The sequence below is a fragment of the Diceros bicornis genome, chromosome 5 (assembly GCF_020826845.1).
Source record: "Diceros bicornis minor isolate mBicDic1 chromosome 5, mDicBic1.mat.cur, whole genome shotgun sequence".
NCBI classification, from domain to species: domain Eukaryota; kingdom Metazoa; phylum Chordata; class Mammalia; order Perissodactyla; family Rhinocerotidae; genus Diceros; species Diceros bicornis.
The window spans coordinates 66,832,730-66,845,538 of NC_080744.1; the positions used below are offsets into that span (position 1 = coordinate 66,832,730).

At 50.5% G+C, this 12,809-nt stretch overlaps 1 protein-coding gene across 3 annotated transcripts in view; it reads left to right on the top strand.

Moving 5' to 3' along the window:
• CD276 (CD276 molecule) overlaps positions 1-12,809 on the top strand; it is a 29,272-nt gene that overhangs the window by 4,675 nt on the left and 11,788 nt on the right. For all 3 annotated transcript variants that reach the window (XM_058542034.1, XM_058542033.1, XM_058542036.1), the window contains one exon: positions 11,534-11,642. In XM_058542034.1, the coding sequence (XP_058398017.1) occupies positions 11,588-11,642 (55 nt within the window). In that variant the 5' untranslated portion in view covers positions 11,534-11,587. The remainder of the gene's footprint in view (positions 1-11,533; positions 11,643-12,809) is intronic.

Below are 12,809 nucleotides of genomic sequence, written 5' to 3' on the forward strand. Positions count from 1 at the left end.
GCAGGACTCAGCAGAGGTTGAGTGGATACAGATGTGTGTGCTGCAGGCCTGCCAGGGTTTGAGCCGGGCTCCACCCCCTGATTGGGTCTTATGATCTCTCATCCCTTCCCTTCCTCTTTCCCCTCCCCTGGTTCGCATCCCGTCTTCTGGCCAGACCTCTTCTGAGCTCAGTGTAGCTTTCACTTTTTTCACGGTTCTGTGCTTCTGATGATATGTGTGTGTGTGTATGTGTGTGTGCTTGTACACACACGTGTGCACCCACGTGTGTGTATAGCCTCTGCACACACTTCCAGTTCCAAGATAGTGTCACGCTGCCTTGTCAAGTGGCTGTCGAACCGTAGAAGATGCAGACTCATTTTGGGGTGGCCCCCTGGCCAGAGGAGGGTATGAGAGGCAGGCCAGCTGCTGTAGCAGAAGTCTCACCAGGCTCTCAGACCCACGGAGACGGGCTGGGTGCTCTCTGGTTTTGCCTCCTCTGGTTCTGATGCCCCGACTTCAGTGTGGAGAGGCTGCTGTGGTGGGGATGGTGTGGCGTGGGAAGGCCAGGGGCTCTGCTCTGTCTTGTTCTCCTCTCTTCCTTGTTCTTCCTAAAACCATGAGGGAAGCAGGCGAAGGATGCCAAGAAAACCTTGGCCCTGCTCTGCTGGGCTGGCCCTGATGACATACTGCTGTCCTGACTCACACAGAAATCGCTTTGAGAAGAAGAATTGATTTCTTCTCTTGGATGGGATCACGGGGCTGGGGAGTGGTGCCCAGTGGACAGCATTGAACACACAAGGCCCAAAATGACTCAGATTATTAGGAAAAGAGAAGGTCAACAGGGAGCTGTTCCCGGGGAACTGTGGAGACCCCCTCCTCTCGCTCTCCCTAGTCCCCCACCCATTTATAGAGAACCTATACTAATTAGGTCAGTTTAGATAATTTTGCTCAGTTGAGTCCTATAAGCATACTATGAGGGTAGAGTTTATAATCCCTATTTTACAAATGAGCAAACTGAGGCTTAGAAATCATGTTTTCCCAAAATCACATGGCTAGAAAGTGGCAGAGTCTGGATTTGAACCTGTATCTCCAACTCCAAAATCATCTTCTGAAGGCCAGGGCTCACTTCTTCCATGAAGCCTCTTGTGACTACACTAGCCCAGCATGTGATGGTGGCTAGGCACCAACACGGGATGGTGGCCAGGACCTCCTTTGAGGGTTGAGGAGACAGAGACCCAGAGAGGTAATGGGTTTGCTCTAGGGATTCTCGCAAGTGAGAGTTGGAGCCTGGTCTAAAATCCACATGAATCTTTGATGTTGCTGTTTCCTTTTGTTAAGTGCAAAAGAGTTACATGCTCATTGTCAAAGTTATAGAAGTGTATCAACTAGAAAATGAAAGTAGACTCTTATTCTCATTCCCACCCCCCAGGGTTGGGTTCATTTCCAGACCCTTTCCCATATGCAAACTTGCAGCTGTTCATCTCTCTATCTACCTAAACACACATGCATGCATTCATTCATTCATTCATTCATTGAACAATGCACTGAGCACTCATTGTGTGCCAAGACCTTGCTAGAATCAGGATGCAATAGTAAATAAAGCAGACGTGGTTCCTGCTCAGGGAGTTTCTAGTATGGCATGAGGAAAATGAACTGTGCAATGAGTAACAGGGACTTCCTTAGAGTGGCCGACCTCTGACCCAGCTTTTCTGCTAAGGTGATTCTCAGGATAAAGAGGTGTCACTCGTTCATCCAGGAAGAAGGAAGCATCCTGAGAGGTAGGGAAGAGGATCTCATGTTGTAGGAACTGGCAGAGACCCACTGTGGTGAAGGCTAAATGGGAGGAGGTGAATCGGGGGAGGTGGGCAGAGCCAGACCAGATAGGGCTCTGTAGAAGTCTTATGGCAAGTAAAAGGAACAGTCGTGGGATTAAATATTGAAAGTAATGACATGATGCAATTTATGTTTTTATAGCAGTTATTCTGGCTGCTGTGTAGAGTGTGGATTGGAGTATAGAACTGGATGGGGGGGCGAGAGAAAGTGGGGAGACTGGTGAAGAGGCTTTTGTTGTCATCCAGGCAAGAGATGATGGTGACTTGGCAGACCAGAGAGAGAAGCAGAGGTGGAGAGTAAAGATATATCAAGGGTCGGCAAACTTTTTCTGCAAAGGGCCAGAAAGTAAATATTTTAGGCTTTGCAACTATTGCAACTACTTAGTTCTACTGTTGTAGTGCAAAAGCAGCCATAGACATTACGTAAGTGAATGAAGTGTGGCTGTGTTCCAGTGAAACTTTATTTACAGACGCTGAAATTTAAATTTCATGTAATTTCCATGTGTCATGAAATATACTTTTTCTTTTGATTTTTTCCAACCATTTAAAAAAGTAAAACCTTTCTTAACTGGTGAGCTGAACAAAAACAGGCAGAGGGCTGGACTTTGGTGCTCAGGCTGTAATTTGCAGACCCCTGAGATGTATTTTGGGGTTCGGAATGGCTGTTCTTGGTGATGGATTGTAGAGGTGAGAGAAACTCAGGTTCCTGGCTTGAGCAGAGGGTGGAGAGTGGTGCCTTTACCAAGTGCAAAGGGCTGAGGAGGAACAGGTTTAGGGGGAGAAATCAAGAGTTTGAAGAAGGACATGTTAAGAGGGAGACGCCTGTGAGTCATTAGAACAGAGATGTTTAGGAGACAGTTGGGTTTAAGATTGGAGCTCAGATGAAAGGTGTGGACGGGAGAAGTGCGTTTGGGAGTTGCCCGTATAAAAATGATATTTAAAGCCATGGGAGTGGATTAAATCATCTAGGAAAAAAAATAGTAGAGAGTTAAGGAGAGAACCTAGAAGCAAGACTCAGGGGGCTCAGTGCTGGAGAAGGAAGGGCCTGCAATGAAATATAGATGATAGAGAGATGGAGAGAGAGGTAGGGGGCTAAACTGGGACCATAGGACTTGACATTTTTTTTTTTTTTTTTTACAGTTTTATTTATTTATTTATTTTTTTGTGAGGAAGATCAGCCCTGAGCTAACATCCATGCTAATCCTCCTCTTTTTGCTGACGAAGACCGTCTCTGAGCTAACATCTATTGCCAATCCTCCTCCTTTTTTCCCCCAAAACCCCAGTAGATAGTTGTACATCATAGTTGCGCATCCTTCTAGTTGCTGTATGTGGGACGCAGCCTCAGCATGGCCGGAGAAGCGGTGCGTCGGTGCGCGCCTGGGATCCGAACCCGGGCCGCCAGTAGCAGAGCGCGTGCACTTAACCACTAAGCCGCGGGGCCGGCCACTGACATTTTCTTAATACAGAAATAAGGTCAGACAACCCGCAATATAGTTTATTCACTCGACAATATTTCATGGACTTATTTCCATATTAGTACCTGTTCTTTTGCAAAGCTGTATGTTATTCCATGATAGAGACGTGCCATGGTTAATGGCCATATTGAGTTATCCGTTCCCTGTGGTTTCCCATTTTTGCTGTTTCCTGGGTAGCTTTGGGCAGTGGTGCTAGTGTTTCTGTAAATCAGTTTTTACAAACTACGGCCCATGGGCCAAATCTTCTGCAGCTTGTTCCTGTATGGCCCACAAGAATGGTTTTTGCATTTATAATGGTTGAAAAAAATGATGGGATTCATGAAAATCTTATGCAATTCAAATTTGAGTGTCCATAGTTCAATTCTGTTGGAAGACAGCTCTGCTCATGCCGCTGTACATTGTCTATGACTGCTTTCCTGCTATGACGGCCGGGGTTGAATAGTAGCGACAAATATCGGATGGCCTGCAAAGCCTAAAATATTTACTGTCTGGACATTTGCAGAAGAAATCTGCTGACTCCTGCCTGACTTCATTCTACATCTAGGACTAGCAGTATGTCCACACACAGGTGGAGTGGGGTGTTTTGAACAGCCCCAGGAGGGTACAATCTAGAAAAAAATTCTTTGATGCCCAAAGTTCCACCATTAACTCTTTCTTATTTTGAGTAAACTGTTGCCCTTTTAAAATATCTTCCTTTAAAATTCAAACCTTCTCAGCAAGGTTAACATTACATATTGATCCATTAATCAAATGTTGAGCCTACCTATAGCAATAATGTTACTCTTCTGCTTACAACCCTTTCTTCCTCACCACCTACAAACAAAATCCAAGCAAAACCTCCTGCTCTAGCCCCTGCCTCTCTTCTGTCTTCTTCTCCTCCTGTGATCACCATCTTGCACCTCATGTCAGCCCCTACTGAATTGCCTGCAATGCCTCCAGCTTCCATGCTGCTTCCTACCTCAGTGCCTTTGCATGGGTTTCTCCTTCTGCCTGGAAGGCCTTTCCTAACCTGACCACATGGGGAGCTTCAGGTCAATTTTCAGGGTTCAGCTTTGGGATGACCTTGTGTCTGCGTTGCCTCCAAGTAGCCCTCCCTGCATCTTAAATAGGACACCACACGGGACTGCAGTGATTCATGGGCCTGTCCACCTTCCCTCTTGGAACGCAGGCTCCTTGAGAACAGACACATCATTTAGTCATCTCTCTGCCCCCAGTGCCTGCCCACCAGGCACCTAGTGAATAGTTAATGAATTACTGAGTATGTGAATGAAGGTATATTCAAGGATTCCTTCAGTTGCAGGTAACAGAAACCTAGCTCAAACTGGCTTATGAAAAAAAAAGATTGGCTCAAGTATCTTGGCAGTCTCGGTGTGTAGCTTGCTTCAGGCATAGGGGCTTAAATGATGTTTTCAGGGCTCTGTGTCCCTCCAGCTTTCGTCTCTGCCTCTGTTTATTTGTTTGAGTCAATTCTTTAGATGGTTGGCAGCTGATAGATTCATTGCTAACAGCCCCAGACCACATCCTTCATAGCTACCTCAGCAAGGGGAGTCTTTTTTGATAGCTTCAGCAGAAAAGCTCTGGGAAGTCTCTGCTTGGGTGTGGCTTGGCTCACAGGCCCATTCCCCAGCTAATCACTGAGTAGGGGCGGGGCAGGGCCTCTCCAGTGAGTCAGGTGTGGTCATGCAGGAGGCCTGAGGCTGGGGGTCAGGCCCACCAGCACCGTATGGACTCGGTTTGCTGCAGGCACGTGGAGCCCCGTGATCAAAAGGAGCCAGTCTAGAATAAGAGAGAGGCACTCTGGGATGAGGATGTGGAGCAAAATAACTAAGAGTTCCAAGACTGGCTACTGAAGGCAGAGAAGGTCTGTTCAGCGTCTATTTTGCTTCTTTGTCAAGGAAATGAGGAGCAGAAGCTGTGACGCAGGAACTGAAGTTCAGGCCAGGTTGGGAGGTGATAATCTGCCTTAAATGGATTTGTCTTCTGGCCCCTGGGCTTGCCTGTCCTGGTGCTGAGTGAACTTGGAGATAAGATCTCTGAGGAGCTATCAGGGATGTTTCAGAACCACTGGGGTAGACAGCGGGGGCGGGGGTGGAGGTGTGGGTCGCAGCATTCCACAGTTTCCCACTGTGTCCAGAATCCATGCAGGGTCCTTAACCGCCCCGTTACTACCTCCTTTCCTGACAGCCTCTCCCCGGAGTCGCTGTCTTCCCAGAGGATGCTGTGGGGGCCCACTCTGCTGTGACTTTGCTCATGCTCTGCCCTCTGCCAGACAGCTGAAATGTCTCCTCCTGGATGAGGTCCTTACTAAGCCTCCCCACTCCTCCAGTGAATTGCTTGACCCTCCATTCCCGTAATGCCTGGTATAAACCTGCATCATGTGTGTTGCATGAATGGATAAATGAGTGCTGGAAGACTTGGGATGCGCAAATAACCAGTTTTATGGGGAAGAGGGTACATTATGGGAACAACAGATTGGTGATCATGTCCTTAATACCAGACAAAGTCCTGGAACCAATTATTCATTGAGCACTTGAAGAAGAGTCCATCTTCTTCAAATGAGCCTTTTTTCTGGTTCTTCTCCATTTGCCTGGTCTCCTGCCAGAAGCAGTGATGTGTCTCATGACAGCCTTGGGGATGAGATGGATGGGTGGGCAGCTCAGTGGCAGCACAAGTAGGAAGTCTTCTAACCCCAGAGCCCGGAATAGTGGATGGACGTTGATCCGGGGCAGACCCTGGTGCTGTGGGGTTTTCCTATTCCTGTCTTCTCCCTGAGGACCTTGATGACACAGGAAACAAAGCAGCCTTTTGGGGTGACCTTCATTTGTTCTGTTTTTCATCCACTGAAAAATTGTTGAGCACTTTCTGTGCACCAGGAACTGCCAAAACAATGCTTCAAAAGGTCATGGCATGGTTACACACCACTGTAACTTACTTAATGCCACTGAACCAAACACTTAAAAATGGTTAAAAAACTTCATGTTATGTGTATTTTGCTGCAATTAAAAAAAAAAGATCATGGCAGTTAGAGGGATGGACTAGGCTTAACTGGATGAAATGTAACAGTAACAAATCCTTCCCCAAATCCATCAGAAGAGGGTGGCAGAGATGTGGATCAGCAGCAACGCGAGCAAACAACTTCTGGTCATTGGCCATAAATTTGATAGTCTTTGGGTTATTTTGGTGAACAATATGACCTGGCTGCCCAATGTGACCTCGTCAAGAGAGAGGAAGGTCTAATCCTTGCAGGGCTGTTAGGAGGGAGGGGGCAGACTTGTTCTCTGTGGTCCAAGCGGTCTAATGAGGACTGATGTGGGCTGTATAGGAGACAGATTTGGGCTCAGTATAAGGTACACCGGTGAGAGCTGCCCAAAAGCCGGTGGACTGGCTTGTGAGGTAGTGGGTACCCATCACTGCAGGGGGCAAACAGAGGTTGTGGGGGTGGTCAGAGACAGGTTCCCTGTTCTGATACCTGACCATTAACTTCTGCAGTCTTTCCCGAATTTGTTGCAGGGCTTCTTCTCATCTGCGATCTCCCTCAGTGATCCCAACTTTGCCTTCAGTTACCTCCAGTGCATGGCTACCTCATCCCTCTCTGTGTGTCCAGGAGGCCATTGGACGTTTGATGTGGATGATCCATGACTCAAGCCCAATAGGAATTGTTCTTCCCCCCGAACGTGCTTCATTTCCAGGTCTTCACATCTTAGGCACCCACTGCGCCCAGCTGTTCAAGCCTTCAGTCCATCCTTGACTCTTACAGCCCCTCCTTCTCCTCAAACAGTCCCCAAGCCTGGTCATGTCTACCCTTGAAATATTTCCTAAGTTGGCCCCAGCATCACTAAGTGACTCTGATGAGATAGTGTCATATTTTGAAACAGGTATTTTAGATGTGGTTTCCTTTTGCTGCTCTGAGCAGTGGCAATTTTCATGGGGTGGGGAGGGGTGGGGAAGAGGAGAGAAAGGAAGGGAGGGATGGCTCCCTAAATGAGTCACTTCAGATCCTTTAAGAAAGACCCAAAATAGCAGTGACACGAGAATAGGTGCTTATTCCCACCCATGTGAGGGTCTGGGCATGTCCAGGGCTGATACTGCAGCTCCTCAGGGTCCCGCTGTCCTGCTGTCCTGCTGCTGTGCAGTCCCAGGTGTGGCCTTTGACATTGTGGTCCCAGATGGCTGACCACGTCTGTGTTCCAGCTAGTGGGAAGGGGGAGGAGAAAAGAGAGGGTATGCTCCCTCTCTTTAAAGGCAGGACCCAGAAGCTGTACACATCAGTTCCTCTCATATCCTATTAGCCAGAAAATAGTCACACGGCCCCACCCAGCTGCCAGGCAGGCTGGGATCTGTAGTCTTTAGCCGAATGGCCATATGCCTAAAAATGCTACGGAAAAAGAGAATAGGTGTAAGGGGAAAACTGGTGGTTTCTGCCACAGTTATTTTGTGCATTTCAATGTGACCTGCATGGCAGCTAGTTGACTAGACCTTAAGGATAGAGTACATGAAGGCTTAAAGTACTAATGAAGTTCCACTAGCATCCAGCAAAGCTCTTCTTTTATAGATGGGAACATTGAGCTCAGAGAGGGGAAGTCACCTGTTAAGATTGCACAGCAAAGGGTCAGAGCTGGGACTAGAACCCCAAACTTGGGGCTCACTTTCTACCATTTCAGAGATCTGGCTGAGAGGCAGACAGGCAGTGCCAGGAGGACAGGTCTCTTGGGGCTGGGTGGGGCACCTTTCCCAGGCTGTCTACCTGGGAAGCTGTGCATTATTTTTTAGGACTCACCTTTAGGGTTAGCATGTCTCTGAGGTGCCTCCAAGTAGCCCCCACTGTATCTTAAATAGTATACTGTACTGGACTGCAGTGATTCATGGGCATGTCCACCTTCCCTATTGGAACGCAGGCTTCTTGAGGACGGACACGTTGTGTGGTCATCTCTCTGTCCTCAGTGCCTGCCTACCAGGCACTCAGTGAATAGTTAAATGAATTACTGAATACATGAATGAAGGTATATTCAAGGATTCCTTCAGTTGCAGGTAGAAAGCTCAAACTGGCTTAAGGAAAAAAAAAAAGATTGGCTCAAGTATCTTGGCAGTAGAGGTGTGCATCTTGCTTCAGGCATAGCTGGATCCAGGGGCTTAACTGTTATTTTCAGAAGCTGCTTGTATGCTATGCTGGTTAGCATAGGTTGATGCTGGTTGTATGGCCTGACCCTTCTTGCCCTCTTTGTGGGAAATGTTGCCCAAGCAGCCCCTGTAGAGACTCGGGGGAGGCAGGGGGTTAGGAGAATATGTGATGCTGCTGGTGGTCATGGTGGAGGCAAGCAGTCCCTTTGGGGCATCCCCAGGTCCAGGGCATCTTGGTAGAGAGCCCAGTCTGAGCCCAGGTTTTTGGTTTTGGTTTTATGGGGCCCATCCTGGGTCATCTCTCAGGAACTGCCCTGCAGTTTCCCCTCTGCTGGGGTTGGATGTGCTTACTACACCCTCAGGCTGAGGGTGCCTGGGCCCCTCACTCCTGCTTCTCTGGGAAGACCGAGGCACTCTGTGGTCCTTCCTGGCGGGGCTCCTTGGAGTTGCCACATTCGGCTGGGAGGGAGGAGGGGGAAGGTGGAGGAGGAAGGAGGGCTGGCTGGTGACTCACTGGGAGGGGTGGCACATGCTGATTCCAGGGCAGGTCCTGCCTGGGGCTGAGAATTCCCCTTTGTAGAAAAAGTGGGCAGAGTGGTGTGTATGCCCCATGAGGTCCCTGCGTCTCCATGGGGCTCTGTGTACCGGGGCAGCCCGTCTGTCCCCAAGGGCAGTGATTGGCTCTCTGTTCCCAGGACATCCTCTCATTCCCTGAGCAGTGCCTGTCTCGGAGCTGTGTTTCTCCTTCCTGCCCTCAGCTCCCGGCGGGGAGGTGGGGATGGACAGCTGTTGGGTTGGAGCCTCTTGGTGCTGTGGAATCCTCAGATCTCATTAGTTCTGGACTGTCAGGGTGCTTCTCCACAGGGTAAGCCATGAGGGTGGGAAGTTTCCTGGGTCCAGCGTCCAGGGAAAGAGTCAAAGGAGCAAACCCAATGCCCACCCCTGAGACTCCCCATCCTCCCTCTGGAGGAAGGGACATCTCAGCCCTTGGGGAGCCCAGATAGGTCTGATCAGGAGAGGGGTGTCCCCTGATCCTCCACATTCATGGAGGTGGTAGGCATTCCCAAGAGATCCTGGGGAGGAAAACCCTAGGGTGAGGAATTAGCTTGGTGTATGGAAGAGATAGTCATAAGAAAGGTCTTGAGTGCCAGGCAGAGGAACATGCATTTACTTTGATAGTAAATGGGGAGCCATGGGAGGTTCTTGAGCAGGAGGAGGGATGGGAGCGGATTCTTCTCTTAGGTCCTAGGAGGAGACACATAGAGAGTGGGGTTGGTGGGGACAGAGTAGAGATGGCAGGGCCGGTGAGGAGGGTCGCCGGAGGGTCGGAGGAGTACTGGCGGCACAGGTCAGGGTGGGAGGTGGAGGAAGGGCGTGTGCAGCAGTGGGAAGGTGCAGGAGGCAGCCTGGGAAGAACAGACAGGCCGTGGTTTGTCTAGAGGTGAAAGAGAAGAAGAGAGACTTGGAATCTGGGAGCTTCTTAATCTTTGGTCCCTGGTGCTTCCTTGGGGGGAGCAGACAAGCACGGCAGGCCACTGCCTGCTAGCTTTTCCTGTGGGCTGTGGTGGCCCTTGTAGGCAGGATGTGGTGCCTGCCGAGGGTGCCTTTATGAATGGAGCTGGAAGGCTGCTGACTCAGCAGGCTGCGAGGCTGTAAGGCCACCGGGGTTTGGACCGGAAGTGTCTGGGAAGGAAGTGGCTGCTCAGGGCTTCCCCGCTGGGAGGGGGGGGTGGGGGAGGACAGGATGCACCAGGTCTGGCTAGGGGACTCCCTCAGTCCAGCTGCTGGGAGTTGGGGGGTGGGGTGCTTGGCTGGGATTGGAAGGGTTGAGGCCGGGTGCCTGTGACTGGAATTGATGCTAATGGCTGTTGATGAGGTGTGCTCCGCGGGAGGGCAGGAGGTCGTGGCAGGAGGTTGGGAACCTGAACCTTCTCAGCTGTCCTAACTGGCAAATCACATCACATTAATGAAGTCACCTCACTTATCTGGGCTTTAGTGCTTTTTCTCCTGTAAAATGGGACCAAGTTGATCAGCCGGTCTCCCCGGGTGGTTCTGAGAATGTGAAATCGTTTGTATTCTTGTCAGTCAGTGTTGGATGGCATGGATCGACACTGGTTATGTGGCTCGATCCAGACGTGGCATGAACAATCAGGCAGCAGCTGTGGGACACAGGGCAACGGTGGGGGCTGCCTGCCCAAGTCAGGCTCCTTGCGGGGCAACCAGGGCTGGGAGCAGGGCTGGACCCAGGGAGGTCTGGGCCCCCTGACCTATGGCACAGACAAACCTCTCATTCAGTCCTGACTCCAGCCTTGGGGGTCAGCCCCAGTCCTGGCCTCTTTCATTTCTGATCCATCTTAGTCACTCAGCATACGTGTGTTAAACTAGCAAATGTCCTCTCTCCCGAGCCCCACACTCATACACCCAGTTGCCTCCTAGAACTCTCCCCTGGAAGTTTCTGCACAAACACTGCTAACTTCACACCCCCTACACCAAACCTTTCCACAGTGAGTGTCCCACGCGGTCACTGAGCTCAAAATCATGAACCCTCGACTGCTCCCTTTCTCCCCACGTCCTCAAATGCTGTCATTTTCACCCAAACCTGCGTCGTCTCTTCTGTCCAGTTCTCATTTATCCCGCAGATGCTGTCAGAGTAATCTTTAGGAAGCACAGCTCTGACCATATCCTTTCCCCTATTCCGGAACCTTCAGTGGCTCCTAGCGGCCTTCAGGGCCAAGTTCAGACCTCTTAGCCTCTCTCCAAGTCTGGCTCCAGCCTCAGCTCTTGCTGTCCCCTACCCGCTGCTGTCTCGAGCCAAACGGATCCGTGCACGTCCTTGCCCAGCAGGCCAGTTTTGCCTTCATTGGCTGCCTCGGCCTCCTCTTTAGTTCTGACAGGGTGGGTCCCAGCTGCCCCCTGCCCGCCTACCCTGGTCCAGTCTCCCCAGTGACTCAATTCCCTCCTGCCAGCATCTCTCAAAAACTCCCTCAGCAGGGAGCCTTGGTGGGGAGTGGGAGGGGGGATCTCCCTAGGGGCAGTGGCAGCCTTCCCCCAGCTGGTCCAGGGGAGAGCCCGGAGGGAGGGCCTGGAATGACCTTCTAAGACAAAGGCCTCACTTCCTCTTCCTCACAGGCAGGGTCGGCCTTCCACCACGGAGAGCCCAGCTGTCAGCTGCCTCACGGGAAGATGCTGGGTGTGCGTGTGGCCACCGCCCTGGGCGTGCTGTGGTTCTGCCTCACAGGTGAGGGGGGCAGTATGCGGACTGGAGGTGAGGGGGGCGCCCTCTCCCACCAGGGCTCCCACCAAGTCTCTCTGTCTAGTAGGGATGGGGAGGGTTTTCACAAACCTCCCCCATTCTCGCCTGTGCCCTGTCCACACTCATTTCCACCTCGGGATCCAATAGGCAACTCTCTTTACATTTCTTAGCCGCCATTTGCTCTTCTGTGAAATGGTAATGTGATTGCTGATGTGATATTTCTGTCTCTTGAACACACCTGTGTGCTCCCTCACCAGGGCCTTTGCACGTACAGTTCCCTCTGCCTGGAACTTTCTGCCCCCAGACTTCGGCATGGCCTGATCCCTTATTTCATTCAGGTCTTTTCTTAAATGTCGCCTCCTCAGGAAGGCTCCCTGGCACCTTGTGTAAAAGAGCACACCATCCTTCTTCATCCCTTCCCAGCCCCGACCTCACCTCATGCTTCTTCCCAGCCTTTATCTCCACCTGACGTATTTTATGTTTACTTGCTCATGGCCTGCTCTGCTCAAAGAGCAGCGTCTATCGCCAGTGCCAGGATCCGTGCTGGCCACGTAGAGGGTGCTCAATAACCGTGTTGAATAAATGATGTGAATCTGCCCACACAGTGCTTGGCACAGAGTTAGCATTCAGTAATGGCAGCTACTTTAATAACAATATCCTCATCTTATTTCCAACCCTAGTCCGTGTCTCTGCTTTGAGGGAGACGGCCTTCTTCCTCCAGGGGGAAGACAAAGTGAGCGTCTAGCGCCATCTGGTGTCACAAAAAGGAAGCACCTCTACCCATGCTGCTCTGATTTCTAGAGAAAGGCTTTGTCTGGGTGACTCTTCGAGTTCATCCCCCAAATGCCCCCTACAAAGGGCACCCTGGTCCACTTGTTCTCCAGTTGGAGAGCTGGCCTGGGGTACCTGGGGTTGCAGCAAGAAATCCAGGGCTAGCTTAAGACCTTTAGAGATCTGGATGCACTGCAAAGATTGTGACACGCCCTCCCTTTGTATAACTCACAATGAAAATACTAACCATAAATTATTTTTCTAAATGCCTTTGATGGGTGCTGTATTCAATTATGTTTATGTCAAGATTGTTTGATCTTCACACTTTTTGAGTGTGCCTGCTTTGCTGGTGCCCAGAGCACACACTTAATCTAACCATTA